Source organism: Mustelus asterias, chromosome 29, assembly GCF_964213995.1.
Source record: "Mustelus asterias chromosome 29, sMusAst1.hap1.1, whole genome shotgun sequence".
In the NCBI taxonomy this organism is placed as follows: Eukaryota; Metazoa; Chordata; class Chondrichthyes; order Carcharhiniformes; family Triakidae; genus Mustelus; species Mustelus asterias.
The window spans coordinates 22,088,572-22,105,452 of NC_135829.1; the positions used below are offsets into that span (position 1 = coordinate 22,088,572).

General features: G+C 47.3%; 1 protein-coding gene across 2 annotated transcripts in view; it reads right to left on the bottom strand.

The window, feature by feature from the left end:
* Positions 1 to 16,567, bottom strand: part of ice2 (interactor of little elongator complex ELL subunit 2) — an 83,812-nt gene extending 67,245 nt beyond the window's left edge. The window contains exons 1-7 of one of the 2 annotated variants that reach the window (XM_078200176.1): positions 16,451 to 16,567; positions 15,675 to 15,779; positions 11,451 to 11,730; positions 7,925 to 8,044; positions 5,214 to 5,348; positions 2,567 to 2,683; positions 1,370 to 1,529 (exon numbers count right to left, since the gene is read on the bottom strand). In XM_078200176.1, the coding sequence (XP_078056302.1) occupies positions 1,370 to 1,529; positions 2,567 to 2,683; positions 5,214 to 5,348; positions 7,925 to 8,044; positions 11,451 to 11,730; positions 15,675 to 15,779; positions 16,451 to 16,557 (1,024 nt within the window). In that variant the 5' untranslated portion in view covers positions 16,558 to 16,567. The remainder of the gene's footprint in view (positions 1 to 1,369; positions 1,530 to 2,566; positions 2,684 to 5,213; positions 5,349 to 7,924; positions 8,045 to 11,450; positions 11,731 to 15,674; positions 15,780 to 16,450) is intronic. The other variant, XM_078200177.1, reaches the window with a different exon arrangement.
* Positions 16,568 to 16,881: the final 314 nt, after the last annotated feature.

Consider the following 16,881-nt stretch of genomic DNA (forward strand, 5'->3'; position numbering starts at 1 on the left):
CACCTCTCCCCGCTCTCTATCATGCTTTGCACCTTTACAATACTCAAAGAACAAAGAACAATACAGCACAGGAACAGGCCCTTCGGCCCTCCAAGCCTGCGCCACTCATGTGCCCAACTAGACCATTCGTTTGTATCCCTCTATTCCCAGTCTGTTCATGTGGCTATCTAGATAAGTCTTAAACGATCCCAGCGTGTCTGCCTCAATCACCTTGCTTGGCAGTGCATTCCAGGCCCCCACCACCCTCTGTGTAAAATACGTCCCCCTGACATCTGTGTTGAACCTTTCCCCCCTCACCTTGAACCCGTGACCCCTTGTGTTCGTCACCTCCGACCTGGGAAAAAGCTTCCCACTGTTCACCCTATCTATGCCCTTCATAATTTTATATACCTCTATTAGGTCGCCCCTCATCCTCTGTCTTTCCAGGAAGAACATCCCCAGTTTACCCAATCTCTCCTCATAGCTAAGACCCTCCATACCAGGCAACATCCTGGTAAACCTTTTCTGTACTCTCTCCAAAGCCTCCACGTCCTTCTGGTAGTGTGGCGACCAGAACTGGACACAGTGTCCCAAATGTGGCCTAACTAACGTTCTATACTCCTTAAAAACTACCTCTTTGACCCATCTTGCAGTCTATGTTACTTGGTGTCATGTGATGTTTTATAATGCTGTCATGAAGTGCCGTGGGCATTATTTTGTTAAGGACTCCATGTAACTACTTGTTGTTGGTACACCCTAAAATACAGCACATTAGCAGAACAAAGCTTTTCTGTTCCAGAGTAAGAAATATGCACAGAGGGCTGAAGAGGGTGAGATAAATGCAGACAGCATTATACACTAAAGGCTTATCAGGAATTCTCGCACAATTACTGGTGTGCTTTGCTCACCAGGTTTCGCTTCCCTTGTGATCGAACGCTTACTAGTCAATGCATGGTTACAAAACACAGGCAACAAGCTTACAGCACCAGTACCTACACGGTGGCACAGTGGTTAACACTGCTGCCTCACAGCATCCGGGACCTGGGTTCGATTCCCAGCTTGGGTCACTGTCTGTGCGGAGTTCGCACATCCTCCCCGTGTCTGCATGGGTTTCCTCCCACAGTTCGAAAGACGTGCTGGTTAGGTGCATTGGCCATGCTAAATTCTCCCTCAGTGTACCCGAACAGGCGCCGGAGTGTGGCAACTAGGAGGGGATTGTCACAGTAACTTCATTGCAGAGTAAATGTAAACCTACTTGCGACACTAATAAATAAATGAAATTAAAACTTAAAACATGAACGTTATTCAATCTGATCTGTTAAAAGTAAACTCAAAGAATGAATAAGCAGCACATAACCAAAGCCGATAAGAAAATATTAGAAAAGTATACCTTCGCCACAGATGGTTTTCACATGTACGGGAATCTCCCATTGTTCTGTATAGTTTGGCCCAGAATTATTCAACAGAGTAAACAATGCCTGGCTGGTCAGAGATACCTGTGCTCCATACTTCACACTCAATTTCTCTGCATTCGCATCGCTGCTAATGTCCTGGAAACCACCACCCCCAAAAAAAACATATCACGCACTGGAATAACAACTTGCATTTATATAGCACCTTTTCCACAGTGAAACATCCCACAGCATTTCACAGAAGTGATCTCAAACAGATACTGACCCATGTAAAGATTCATTAGGGCAATAATCAAACGCTGGGTCAAAGAGAGATAGGTTTTAAGGAGCATCTTAAAAGGATGGGAGAGATAGGGAGACAGTTCGGGAGGGAAATCCCGAGCTCACAGGCTGCAGTAGGGTTGAAGGCTTGGCCATTAACAGAAGGCGATGGAAATAAGGGACTCTAAAGAGGCCAGAAATGGAGAGGCCGGGGATCTTGGAGGAACAGGAACAATGATTTGTGAGTTTTAACCATCAATTCTACTAAGGGCGGCACAGTGGTTAGCACTGCTGCCTCACAGCGCCAAGGACCCGGGTTCGATTCCTGCCTTGGGTCACTGTCTGTGCGGAGTCTGCACGTTCTCCCCGTGTCTGCGCGGGTTTCCTCCGGGTGCTCCGGTTTCCTCCCACAGTCCAAAGGCGTGCGGGTTAGGTTGATTGGCCATGAGCGACGGGGATGTTGCCTGGCTGGGATTGATGGCGGTGCAGACTCAAAGGGCCAAATGACCTCCTTCTACACTGCAGAGGTTCTATACAACATGGACAACCTTGAAACAAGTTAAATTCTTCACAAAAGGTGAACAAGGAGGTTTTAGGTACATTTCAGCTAATAATTGTTCAAAGGACTACAACAGGGAGCAGTGTGATTCTCCACACAATCAAAGGATATGGCGGGAAGCCAGGTCCAGGCTGAGTTGGATGATCAGCTATGATCATAATGAATGGCAGAGCAGGCTCGAAGGGCCGAATGGCCTCCTCCTACTTTCCTGTGTTTCCTGCTCTAATCTCCCCATGCAGCATCAGGAAAGACCATCAATTATCTAAATGACATTTAAAAATCTTAACCAGCTCTGGATTTTTTTCTCCAGCTGGACAAACATTGAAAGCACACCCACCCAGCGAAGAACACTTACGGAATGGAAAGCAGCGGCCTTCTCCGCGGGCGGAGTAAAGGCAGCAAGGGTTTTGTAATCCGTCGTTAGCTGGTGCCAGGAAGCCTGATTCGGTACCCGCAGAAATAACACGTTGCCCTGGGCAAGGGGGGAGAAACAGAGGCAGAAAGCTGACTCAAAAAGCACTTCTCACCAAAACATTGGAACGTCAACAGAAAGGTTTACCCTTTGTACAAATTGTATTTGGGAAATTTCCATTATATAAAAAGATCCTATCTGAAAGTATGTAGGAACCAAGTTTTCATTTGTGGGCATCAGTAAATTCTGGTAACATGCCAGCGAATCACACGCAGAAATTCAGAAAGAAGTCCTGTGCTGATCTGTGGGTCACGTCACTCCATTCTGAATCATCTTTACTCAATATTCTATCTAAAGAATAATACAGCAAGAGAAGCCATTCAGACCATTAGATCTGTCCTGGCTCTTTGATAGAGCAATCCAATGATCCCCCTGCCCTATTCTTTCCCCACAACCCTCCATATGTTTTCCTCATGCACATTTATCCAAAACTCTTTTGGACGGCACAGTGGTTAGCACTGCTGTCTCACAGCGCCAGGGACACGGGTTGCGTCATTGTCTGCGTCGAGTTTGCACGTTCTCCCAGTGTCTGCTTGGGTTTCCTCCGGGTGCTCCGGTTTCCTCCCACAGTCCGAAAGACGTGCTGGTTAGGTGTATTGACCATGCTAAATTCTCCTTCAGTGAATCCAAACAGGCGCCAGAGTGTGGCGACTAGGGGATTTTCAAAGTAGCTTCATTGCAATGTTGACGTAAGCCTACTTGTGACACTAGTAAATAAACTTAAACTTACTGTGTGGCATCTTATTGAATCTAACTCCGTTGCTCCCTCCAATTCGCTAAACTCTACCAAATTAGTAAAGCATAACTTGTCCTTTACAATTCCCCTGACTCTTACCGAATCAAAACGATGCGCCCCAAATATTCACCCCATACTTTGTGGCTTTACAAGCAGTGGAAGTAGATGAGTTTTGTAAACTAAAAGAAAATAAAATCAAACTGCTTAAAGTTAGAAATAAAAACAGAGAATGTAGGAAACATTCAGCAGATCTGGCAGCATCTGTGGAGGCAGAAACAGAATTAATGTTCTGAAGAGTCATACGGACTTGAAATGTTAACTCTTTTCTCGTCACAGATGCTGCCAGATCTGCTGCATCTTTCCTGCACCTTTTGTTTTCATCTTTGTAATCCCTTTTGGAAAATGAATGATTGTGACAAGCTCACACAGCAGGCGGCACAGTGGTTAGCACTGCTGCCTCACAATGCCAGGGACCCGGGTTCGATTCCCGGCTTGGGTCACTGTCTGTGTGGAGTCTGTACATTCTCCCTGTGTCTGCGTGGGTTTCCGCCAGGTGCTCCGGTTTCCTCCCACAGTCTGAAAGACGTGCTGATTAGGGCCGTGCTAAATTCTCCCTCAGTGTAACCCGAACAGGCGTCGGAGTGTGGTGAATCGGGGATTTTCACAGCAACTTCACGAGTGTGAATGTAAGCCTACTTGTGGCGAATAAATTAACTTTACATCTCCTCTGAGGTGACCATCAGCCCTTTGCATTCCAGCTGCCATTGCTCACTACAATAAACTCCTGAATCCCACCAGCTAACAGAAATACTGCTCATTCAGTCACCTGTGCAAAGTAGCAACCTGCTGTCAGTAAAGTGAAAACTGTATGGGAGGGTTTCCTCGCACAACTTTGGAATCCATGTGTACAGGCAGACAAAATACAATTCAATAGCTCGTCTTCTGGGGGGTATGTGAAATTTATGGGATTGATGGTAATCCTATTTAAAACTATGACTTGACTCTTAATGGGCATCAGCCAATGTCTTTTCCCCAGGGTTGGAGAGCCCAAAACTGGAGGGCATGGGTTTAAGGTGAGAGGGGAAAGATTTAAAAGGGGCCTGAGGGGCAACTTTTTCACACAGAGGGTGGGTGCACATATGGCACAAGCTGCCAGAGGAGGTGGTAGAGGCGGGTACAATTACAACATTGAAAAGACATTTGGACAGGTACGTGGATGGGAAAGGTTTAGAGGGATATGGGCCCAACGCAGGCAAATGGGACTAGCTCAGTTTAGGAAACCTGGTCGGCATGGACGAGTTGGGCCGAAGGGCCTGTTTCTGTGCTGTACATCTCTATGACTCTATGAGACACTGAAATGACTAACAATCCATGACAAGGACCCAACCTTCAGCTGCTCTGGGCAAGTAGGGATAGAGTATAAACACAGCCTTTCAATCCCGAGTGAAGTCAGAGCAGAGCTCAGTACATTGGCACTCGGATCGTGACGGTGGAGGAGGCCGCAGGGGGTGGGGTAGGGTGGGGTGGGGGGGGAGGAGGGGGGGGGGGGGGGGGGGGAGTGCAAGATATCTGTGCAGAGGAGAGGTTTCATGATAGAATGGAATCAGATTAGCCCAGATTCAGCTGAAAAGCTGGCAGAAACGTAGAGGGCTGATTGCCACCTTCTGTCCTGTTCTTTCCAAGGAAGAACTTTAATGAGAAACGTGTTTTGCACCCTCCACTGAGCCCCCAGTTCTTGGGCTGATGAGAGGCACAGAGCATTAATCAGAAGCAGACGCTCATTCTATCCATTACCAGGCACAGGAGTTTCTTTTCCAGTTGGAGGTTGAGATCTGGGATGAATTTCCCTCCCATGATGCTGATTATTTCACTGATACTGTAACGTTCTGGATAGCTCTTCACATTTTCATTCCTCGCCATTAGAACCTCCTGGAAAGAAAGTGCAAGAATAAATAGCAGTTACACGGTTACAAATATGAGCATAGTTTTGTGATAGACACATGCACCCACATATACAACTTCACCACATTGGACGCACACACCAGTGAAAACTCCCCCTAACCTCTGATTTCAAAGTGATCATATATACTTGCAATGCCAGTAGATGGCCCTGTGATTCAATGTTAAAGGTGTCACTGCTTTTCCTGTCACATATAGGGGATACTAGGCTTTGCAAGTCAGGTCACTCAATACAAAGACAAGTATTCTAAACCTTTATAATCACCAATTAGGCCCCAGTAGCTACAAGAGCAGGTCAGAGGCTGGGAATACTGCAGAGAATAACTCACCACCCGACTCCCCAAAGCCTATCCACCATCTACAAGGCGCAAGTCAGGAGTGTGATGGAATACTCCCCACTTGCCTGGATGGGTGCGGCTCCAACACTCAAGAAGCTCGACACCATCCAGGGAAAAGCAGCCGCTTGATTGACACCACATCCACAAACATCCACTCCCTCCACCACCGACGCTCAGTAGCAGCAGTGTGTACCATCTACAAGATGCACTGCAGCAATTCACCAAAGATCCTTAGACAGCACCTTCCAAACCCACGACCACTTTCATCTAGAAGGAAGAAGGACAGCAGATACATGGGAACACCAACACCTGCAAGTTCCCCTCCAAGCCACTCACCATCCTGACTTGGAAATATATCGCCGTTCCTTCACAGTCGCTGGGTCAAAATCCTGGAATTCCCTCCCTGACGGCATTGTGGGGCAACCCACAGAACATGGACTGCAGCGATTCAAGAAGGCAGCTCACCACCACCTTCTCAAGGGCAACTAGGGATGGGCAATAAATGCTGGCTTAGTCAGTGATGCCCATGTCCCACGAATGAATAAAAAAAGTTGGTGAACTGTATCCATTTCTGGGCACCACACGTTCAGAAAACATCGCCACCCAGCAACTCGAAACATTTCCGGAACAACTTATAAACGCTCGCTGTCCTGGATCAGCAGCCAGAGGGCAGGTGGACCCCAGCTGGACAGGGGGAGGGTGGGATCAGCAGCCAGAGGGCAGGTGGACCCCCAGATGGACAGCCGAAGGCTGGGATCAGCAGCCAGACTATGTGGAATTGTCAATTCCTGTATACACTACTGCACAGAAAGAGCAAATCCCGTGTCGCTGCACCAAGTGTGGTTCCCCTCTCAATGGGAACATCGAATGTGGATCAGTTGACCATACTGGCGATCTAGCCACCCCTGTGACCCTGAGCGACCTTTGTCTCAATGGTTTAACCCTTCCTCATAGTCCCAGTCCGTCCTTTCCATATCGTCCAACACAAATATCAGGAGCAGCATCTCACCCTTCAACTAAGAACCCTGCTGCCCTCTGGTCTGAACACCTCATCGGAATCACATCTCGAGTGTAGTCATCATTGTTATGTGGGAAAATGCAGCAGCTAACTTGTGCACAGCAAGATCCCACAAACAGGAAACAAATGAAGTATTAATATGCTGTTGATAAATGGAGAAACCGTGACCAGGAGCACTTCCAGCTTCCCAGACTAATGCCAGGAGATTTTTCACATGCAAGTCGACGTTAGCTTAAGAGCACATCAGAAAGACAGCTCCTCTGACAGTGCAACACTCCCTCAGTACAGCACTGCAATGTCAATCTAGATGTTTATGCTGCTGTCCTGGACTGGGTCTTGAGTCCACAACCTTTAGTAAGAAGTCTCACAACACCAGGTTAAAGTCCAACAGGTTTATTTGGAATCATGAGCTTTCGAAGCACTGCTCCTTCATCAGGCGAGTGGGTCCACCTGATGAAGGAGCAGCGCTCCGAAAACTCGTGATTCCAAATAAACCTGTTGGGACTTTAAGTTGTGAGACTTCTTACTGTGCCCACCCCAGTCGAACGCCGGCATCCCCACATCATGGCCACGCACTTTGGACTGAGAGGTCAGAGCACCATCAACTGAAAACCCTGAACGACTCGGACAATGTAACAACGAAAGTCGTTAGGGCCAATTTTAAACCACAGGAGGAGAGAGAAGGCCAGGGATGAAGGAACCGTGACAATAACCCGCACTTGGAGGATCATCAAAAGGAACAAAATAGGCCGAGAAACTCCTGAGGCAAACAGGGAACAAGAAAAATCTCAAGCGCTATCAATAAGTATAGTACAAGTTAGAGAAGGTGAATTTTAACAGATCAAGGCATTACAACTGTAGCAGGCAAAAAACACGGCAGAATTACTGAATGAAAAATTTGCTTCTGTTTTCAGTCGAAACAAAGAGCAGAATACCACAGACAGCATCGAGGTTAATGAAGCAAGGATTATTGTCATGACAAATCATTGTAGGACTGGTTTTACACAGGACCCTTTATAGCCACTCCAGGGAGGGGTTAAATCTATCATTGAATTCAAATACACACTCCAGTCCAGACTCATTAAATCCAGGGCTCACAGTTGTGGAGTAGGAAAAAAAAAAGTAAATATTGGACATTTCCGTACACAAGCATGTCAGTAATTCCTGGACTGTTAACCCGGACGTGTTACCTCAGTGTAGCTGACCGCATCAGGACTAATGATGTTGTAATCCTCAGCGCATATTCTCGCCACATTCTGCAGGTATTTCATAAAGTCCTGCGTTTCTTTCCAGACAGCATACTTCAGCTCCTGGAACAGATCCCCACACAAGTTCAACTTCAAATACAGAGACTTAGTAAATTAAGTGAAGTAACGCGAATGGTGACACGGTTATTGACACTGCGGCCTCACAGCGCAAGGGACTCGGGTTCAATTCCAGCCTCGGGTGGTTGGCTGTGCGGACTCTGCATGTTCCCCACGTGTTTGCGTGGGTTTCCTCTGGGTGCTCCGGTTTCCTCGCACACTCCAAAAATGTGCAAGTTAGGTGGATTGGCCATGCTAAATTGACCCCCCCCCATCCCCCTGCCCCAGTGTCAGGGGGATTAGCAGGGTAAATATGTGGGGTTATGGGGATAGGGCCTGGGTGCGATTGTTATCGGTGCAGACTCGATGGGCCAAATGGCCTCTTTCTGCGCTGTCGGGGATTCTATGATTCTACGAGTGTCACTTGCCCAAAATTTACTGACGATGCAAAGTGACTGGGAGAATGCAAAGGGCTACAATTATCATAGAATCCCTACACTGCAGGAGGAGGCCGTTCAGCCTATCGTGTCTGCACTGACCACAATCCCACCCAGGCCCTATCCCCGTAACCCCATGCATTTACCCTCGCAAGTCCTCCCGACACTAAGGGGCAATTTAGCACGGCCAATGCACCTAACTGGCATGGTCTTTGAGGCTGTGGGAGGAAACCGGAGCACCCGGAGGAAACCCACGCAGACACAGGGAGAACGTGCAGACTCCATATAGACAGTGACCCGAGCCGGGAATCAAACCCGGGTCCCTGGTGTTGTGAGGCAGCAGTGCTAACCACTGTGCCGCCGCATATGATAAAGTGAGTTGATGAGCACATCGAAGCTGAAATATAAAGTTGGAAAATGTGATGACATCTAATTTGGAAGGAAAAACGTAAAAACGCAATATTTTTTAAATAATGAGAAACCGGGTAACGTTGGGAGCCAGAAGCGCTGAGGTGTCATGTACATGAATCAAAGTTCACATGCAGGTGCAGCAAGCACTTAGGAAATCAGATGGTATTATGCCTTTCCTGCAATGGGATTGGAGTGCAAAGGTGGGGAGGTCTTTCTGCAATTATGCACAGCCTTAGCGAAGCACTGGGTACAGTATCATCCCCTCATCGAAGGGCGCATAAACCTCAAAGGGACTGCAATGAAAGTTCACTAGATCGATTCCTGGGATGAGGGGATTGTCCTATGAGGTGAGATTGGGCTCATTCGCTTCGAAGAATGCAAGGTCACCTCTGTGAAGTATTGAAAATTCTTAAAGGTCTCGACAAGGTTAACATACAAACATAAGAAATAGGAGTGGAACAGGCCATTCAGCCCCTCAAACCTGCTCTGCCATTACGATCATGGTTGATCTCTGTTTCAAATTCTACATTCCCATTTATTCCCGATTTCCTCCGATTCCCACGGCTAACAAGAGTTTATCTCTGCCTTAATATTATTCAGTGACCTCGTCTCCACTGCCTTCTGAGGCAGAGAGTTCCAAAGTCGCACAACCCTCAGAGAGAAACATTCTGCTCATCTCTCTTCTAAAAGGGCGACCCTTAATTTTAAAACAGGGGTTCCCGAGTTCTGGAATCGCCCACAAGAGGAAACATTCTTTCCACGTCCACCTTGTAAAGACCATCAAGGATCTTATATGCTTCAATTGGGGCGGCATGGTGGTACAGTGGTTAGCACTGCTGTCTCACAGCACCAGGAACCCGGGTTCGATTCCCGGCTCGGGTCACTGTCCATGTGGAGTTTGCACGTTCTCCCCGTGTCTGCGTGGGTTTCTTCCAGGTGCTCCGGTTTCTTCCCACAGTCCAAAGATGTGCAAGTTAGGTTGATTGGCCATGCTAAATTGCCCCTTAAGTGTCAGGGGGATTAGTGGGGTAAATAAATGGGGTTACGGGGAAAAGGCCTGGATGGGATTGTTGTCGGTGCAAGCTCGATGGGCCGAATGGCCTTCTTCTGCACTGTAGGTATTTTATGATTCTAACTGAGTCACCCCTTGCTTTTCTAAATTCCAGTAGAAACAAGCCCAGTCTGCCTAACCCTTCCTCAAGAGGCAACCCGTTTATTCCAGGTATCAATCTAGCAAACCTCCTCTGAATTGCCTCCAACAAATTAATATCCATCCTTAAATAGGAAGGCCAAAACGGCCTTGAACAGTATTCAAGATGTGGTCTCACTAATGTCCTGTATAACATCCTTACCGTTATGTTCCATTTCTCTCACAATAAGGGACAGCATACCAAGCCTTCTTAACTACTTGCTGTACCAGCAAACCAACCTTTGACTCATGCACGAGAACATCTAGATCCCTCTGCACCTCGGAATTCTGCACAGTTCTCTATTTAAATAATACTCTGCTTCTTTACTCTTCTTAGCAAAGTGAACAATTTAATTCTCCCACATTATACTCCATCTGCTAAATTTTTACCCACTCGCTCAACCTTTGCATATCCACCTGCACTCTCCACACGTCCACTTCACAACATACCTTCCCACAGATCTTTGTTTCATCTGCAAATTTAGCTACCGTATCTGCACCGCCCTCATCTAAGCTAGTGACGTAAATTGCAAAAGGAGGATCTATCCCTTGGCTGGGGAATCTCGAACATGGGGCCTCAGTGTCAGAATAAAGGGTTGCCCACTTTGGACTGAGATGAGGAGAGATTTCTTCACTCAGAGGGTTATGAATCTTTAGAATGTTCTACCCCAGAGAGCTGTGGGTGCTCAGTTGTTGAGAAACTTCCCAACAAAGACCAGTGGATGTTTGTGTATTAAGGGAATCAAGAAAAACAGCAAGAAGGTGGAACTGACGTAGCTCTTCTGGTCAACAGTGATCATATGGCGGAGTAGATTTGATGGGCTGAACGGCCTACTCCTAAAGTAAAAGTATATTTATTAGTGTCACAAGTAGACTTACATTAACACTGCAATGAAGTTATTGTGAAAATCCCCTAGTCGCCACACTCCAGTGCCTATTCGGGTATACTGGGGGAGAATTTAGCACAGCCAAACCAGCACGTCTTTGGACTGTGGGAGGAAACCCACGCAGACACGGGGAGAACGCACGGACTCCGCACAGACCCAAGCCAGGAATCGAACCCGGGTCCCTGGTGCTGTGGGGCGGCAGTGCTAAACCACTGTGCCACCCCCATCATGCTGCTTCTATTTATGTTTGTATCGACAGTCATTTTAAGAGGAAGCTCATGAGTGGGAAAGGAATAGAAGGATATGCTGTAGGGTGAAAGGACAATGCGGCTTGATTATTTTATGGAGGAAATGAATGCCCCCGAAAGTGTATGGGATGGAGTCCCTGACGTTTGGACTGTGGATAAACCCACTCAATTCTGATGGCATTCAAAAATCAACGCTTTAAAATTCAAAAGTGTGTTCCAAATGTTGCTGAGTTTACTCACAGAATACTGCGCTAGATATTCTGCCATTCTTGCCGATATGTGTCCAGACCTGTGGAAGTTCCTGAATTTTTCCATGAACTGCACATAGTTCCTTTGGTCCCTCTCGCTGAGCGAGGAGAAATGGGAATAAGGCACTCTGGGTTCAGGGAGCGGAAACAATACGGCTGCACCTTTGGTGGTCTGATTGCCTGGAGTGCTTGGTTCAGGTTTGCTGCTTGGCTCAGGAGTCTGCTGTGTTTCAGGCGGGGTGGGAGAAGTCTCAGTGTTTTCCGTTGTTTGTCTGGCAGGAAAGCAAAACAGGGCTCGTTCTCATGTGGCTCACAATTTAAAATCAGCACAAGCCAACAGTACAACACGGCAATTCGAGGCAGCACAGTTGCAGAACCACTCACTTCACCGCCACTAATTTTACTGAAGTATAGCACAGCAACAGGCCATTCAGCCCAACTGCTCCATGCTGGGTTGATGCAAGAGCCTCCTCACCCTCTACTTAATGTAACTCTTCACCCAAACACTTTGTTTATTTAACCCCCCTCTTGGTTTAGCATCTCATCGAAAGATCAGCCCTTGTGGGTTGCATTCTGCCACTAAGGTAGTTTCCACATTAAATTGTCTTGGTTTCTCATTCGTGCTGGGTATAGGCCAGAGACAGAGTCTGCAGGCAGAGATGCACTCTGCTTCATGCTGCAGTCAAACCGGAAACAAACTCCAATTCTACAAGGCATTAGCCAAAACCACTTGGCAAACACATCCCAGCCATTCTGACTTGTTAAAAATTAATTCATGGGATGTGGGCATCGCTGTCTGGGCCAATGTTTATTGCCCATCCCTAACTGCTCTTAAATTGAGTGGGCCACTTCAGAGGGTAGTTAAGATTCACCCACATTGCTGTGCAGCTAGGAGTCACCTGTAGGCTTGACCAGGTAAGGAGAGCAGATGTCTAAAGATGTGCGGGTTAGGTTAATTGGTCATGCTAAATAGATCCTAGTGTCAGGAGGGTTAGTAGGGTAAATACGTGGGGTTAGTTGGATAAATACGTGGGGTTTACAGGAATAGGACCTGGGTGGGCTTGTGGTGCAGATGGGCCGAATGGCCTCCTTTTGCACTGTAGGGATTCTATTCAATGATTTCCTCCTCTAAAGGACATTTGCGAACCAGGTGGGTTTTTTTACAACAATTGACAATTGTTACATGGTCGTCATTAGACTTTTAATCACAGATTTTTGTTGAATTCAATTTAACCCTGGTGAGGTTCGAACCGAGGTCGTCAAAGCATTATCCTGGGTCTCTGGATTACGAGTCCAGTGACAGCACCACGATGTCACTGCCTCCCCGGCTGAACCGAGAGGTCATGAGGCAAACTCTGCCGCCATGCAGTGCAAAGCTGGAGTCAATATGCTGGGAATTGGGAAGCTGACACCAATTTGACAAACCGCTGTCACGACCAGATGGATATTCCTCAGGAAAGCAAAACTGCAGTGCTGATCGCCTCTGGCCTACACATGACTCCAGCCCCACGCTGGGGTCATCTCTGCACCATTTAATGCTCCAGGGTAATTATGGGTGGGTAATATATCCATCGTTCCTTCAGCGCTGCAGCACAGTGTCATCCCAAGCTTGGTGCTATGTGGAGCACCCAGAAACCTCTGACCCAAAGATGAGTGCGCTGTCAACTGGCACAAGCTGACAATTCAGCTAAGCTAAAGGAGGAATTGATTTCGGTAGCACCTTTCACAACTTCAGGAACATCCGAAAGTGCTTGACAGAATGAAGTGTTTTTGAAATGTGGTCAAAAAAAAAAGCAGCAGCCAATTGGTGCACAGCAAGCTCCCACAGACACCAGCGAGATGGTCACCAGGTAAGCTGCTTTAGTGATGTTGTTTAGGGGGATATCGATCAGGACCCCAGAGAGAACTCTTCTCAAACTCCACATGAAAGCAGTGCCATCGGATTCGCCTATGAAGAAAGTCAGGGCCTCTGTTTAGCAGCAGCAGCTCTGACAATGTTAGCCTGGAACTCTTGCTGGCTTGGAGCTCAAATCCACAAGGGACCTGAAAGTGAGAGTGCTACCACCGAGTGCTGGCTGACACCTTTCCATCCAATAACTACACTTTCCCTCAGTAGTTAAACATGGAGCAGTTTAACAAGACAACGACAGTCGAGGGAACATAGTGACCAATGCCCACGCCTCCTCTGCCAACAGAGTACGGGCAGGACAAGTCGAGAAAACTTTTGAACTTTCAGCCAGAAGCAGTGAAACGAACCCGGCAGAGTTTCTCAACGTAAAGCTCAGGGGAAGCTCTGTTTTTAAACAACTGGCACGAAGTTATCTTCCATATGGGCAACCTGACTGGTGATTAAAAAGACATGCCAACTCACTGCTGCTGCTCTCTGCTCGACTGTGTCCAAACAGGGATTAAGGAGAGGAACACAGTCTGTCCCATCATTCAACAAGATCATGGCTAATCTACGATCCATAGACCCATCTATGGCCCACATTCCTCAATACTTTTAGTTAACAAAAATCTATCTCAAATTTAAAATGAACTGATCCAGCATCAAATGTGATTTGCGAAAGACAGTTGCAAACATCTAGTACTTTAGAGTTTAGAATTACTTAAATTACCCTTGAAAAGTTTGGTAATAGATTTTAGAATATGACAGAGAACAAAGAACAATACAGCACAGGAACAGGCCCTTCGGCCCTCCAAGCCCGCGCTGCTCCCTGGTCCAAACTAGACCATCCTTTTGTATCCCTCCATTCCCACTCCGTTCATGTAGCTATCTAGATAAGTCTTAAACGTCCCAGTGTGTCCGCCTCCACCACCTTGCCCGGCAGCGCATTCCAGGCCCCCACCACCCTCTGCGTAAAATACGTCCTTCTGATATCCGTGTTAAACCTGCCCCCCACCTTGAACCTACAACCCCTCGTGAACGTCACCACCGACCTGGGGAAAAGCTTCCCACCGTTCACCCTATCTATGCCTTTCATAATTTTATACACCTTGATTAGGTCACCCCTCATCCTCCGTCTTTCCAGTGAGAACAACCCCAGTTTACCCAATCTCTCCTCATAACTAAGCCCTTCCATACCAGGCAACATCCTGGTAAACCTCCTCTGTACTCTCTCTAAAGCCTCCACGTCCTTCTGGTAGTGTGGCGACCAGAACTGGGCGCAGTATTCCAAATGCAGCCGAACCAACGTTCTATACAACTGCAACATCAAACCACAACTTTTATACTCTATGCCCCGTCCTATTCACTACCTTCTCCACCTGTGACGTCACCTTCAAGGATCTGTGGACTTGCACACCCAGGTCCCTCTGCGCATCTACACCCTTTATGGTTCTGCCATTTATCGTATAGCTCCCCCCACATTAGTTCTACCAAAATGCATCACTTCGCATTTATCTGGATTGAACTCCATCTGCCATTTCTTTGCCCAAATTTCCAGCCTATCTATATCCTTCTGTAGCCTCTGACAATGTTCCTCACTATCTGCAAGTCCAGCCATTTTCGTGTCGTCTGCAAACTTACTGATCACCCCAATTACACCTTCTTCCAGATCGTTTATATAAATCACAAACAGCAGAGGTCCCAATACAGAGCCCTGCGGAACACCACTAGTCACAGGCATCCAGCCGGAAAAAGACCCTTCCACTACCACCCTCTGTCTTCTGTTGATATCTGTTGAAGCTGTTGATATCACCTTGAAATAAAACATGGAACAGGACAGCACAGGAACAGGCTCTTCGGCCCATGATGTTGTGCCAAACATAACACCAAATTAAACTATTCTCTTCTGCCTGACCAAATCACACGATAACCTTTCAAACTCCAGGGACTGCAACGGTACTTTGTGTAATCTTTCCTATTTTAACCCTTCAACTCCACGTACTGTTCTAGTAAACCAACACCAACCGCCTTCCAAAACGAGTATATCCTCTCTAAGGTGTGCGCCCAGACATGCTCACTATTCTGCATTTGTGTACACGAATACGAAATTTGTGTAACTCAGGAATTCTACCTGTTGTATTTTAGTCCTCCAGTTATAAAGTCCACGGACCTTTGATTATTCTCTGTAGCTGCTCAGCTTACCCAGATACTTTGGACCCACTGTTTTTAATTCCATTTAGATAACAAAATCCACGATTTGCAGAAAGCACAATGCATCTTGCAGAGGAACCGTGACTGGGGAAGAGAGAATACAGAAAATTCCAGTACCTACTGACTAAGGCCCACAATTCGGAGAAGGTGGGGGCCATGGAGTAGCGAGCGTACATCTGATGGGAAAAGAACTCGTGAATCCCATTCCTGGGCTCAGCATTCCTGGGGAAGGAGAGGAAGAGGTACAGTTGGTGCATGCAGCTTTTAGATATTGCCGTCCACACTCACAATCAGTCAGTGAGTTCCAGTTGAAACCTAGACACCCTGTCCCCATCACACTGCCCCCTCACCCCCTGCTCACAGACACCCCCCTCACTGACAGCTCCCTGGGATGGCATGGTGGCACAGTGGTTAGCACTGCTGCCTCCCAGTGCCAGGGACAGGGGTTTGATTCCCGGTTTGGGTCACTGTGTGTGTGTGTGCGTGTGTGTGGAGTTTGCACAATCTCCCCGTGTCTGCGTGGGTTTCCTCCGGGTGCTCCGGTTTCCTCCCAGTCGGAAAGACGTGCTGGTTAGGGTGCATTGGCCAGGCTAAATTCTCCCTCAGTGTACCCGAACAGACGCCGGAGTGTGGCGACTGGGGGATTTGCACAGTAACTTCATTGCAGTGTTAATGTAAGCCTACTTGTGGCACGAGTAAATAAACTTGAAACCCCTCCCCCCCAGCAGTGTACACATGAAGATCCAGGGGGAACAATAACAATTCTGGGACTCGCAGCTCCTCAAACACTGAAACTTTTCCACAAACTCCAAGATCTCCGGCTCCGCAAACTGTCTGCACGGCCCCGCAAACCCGGCCCCATTCCCCATTCCCGACGCACCGCTCCCCCTCACCAGCTCAGCGCCATCTTGCCGTCCGCACTCGATCCCCTTCCGCTCGGAATCCCGAACCCGCGAAGGAAGGTTCCGCCCTGCGGCCCAACACACAGGAAATAAAACATTGAGAATAAAACCCAGAGAGAGCAAAACACAGAGAATAAAACACAGAGAGAGCAAAACACAGAAAATAAAACACAGAGAGAGCAAAACACAGAGAATAAAACACAGAGAGAGCAAAACACAGAAAATAAAACACAGAGAGAGCAAAACACAGAGAATAAAACACAGAGAGAGCAAAACACAGAAAATAAAACACAGAGAGAGCAAAACACAGAGAATAAAACCCAGAGAGAGCAAAACACAGAAAATAAAACACAGAGAGAGCAAAACACAGAGAATAAAACACAGAGAGAGCAAAACACGGAGAATAAAACACAGAGAGAGCA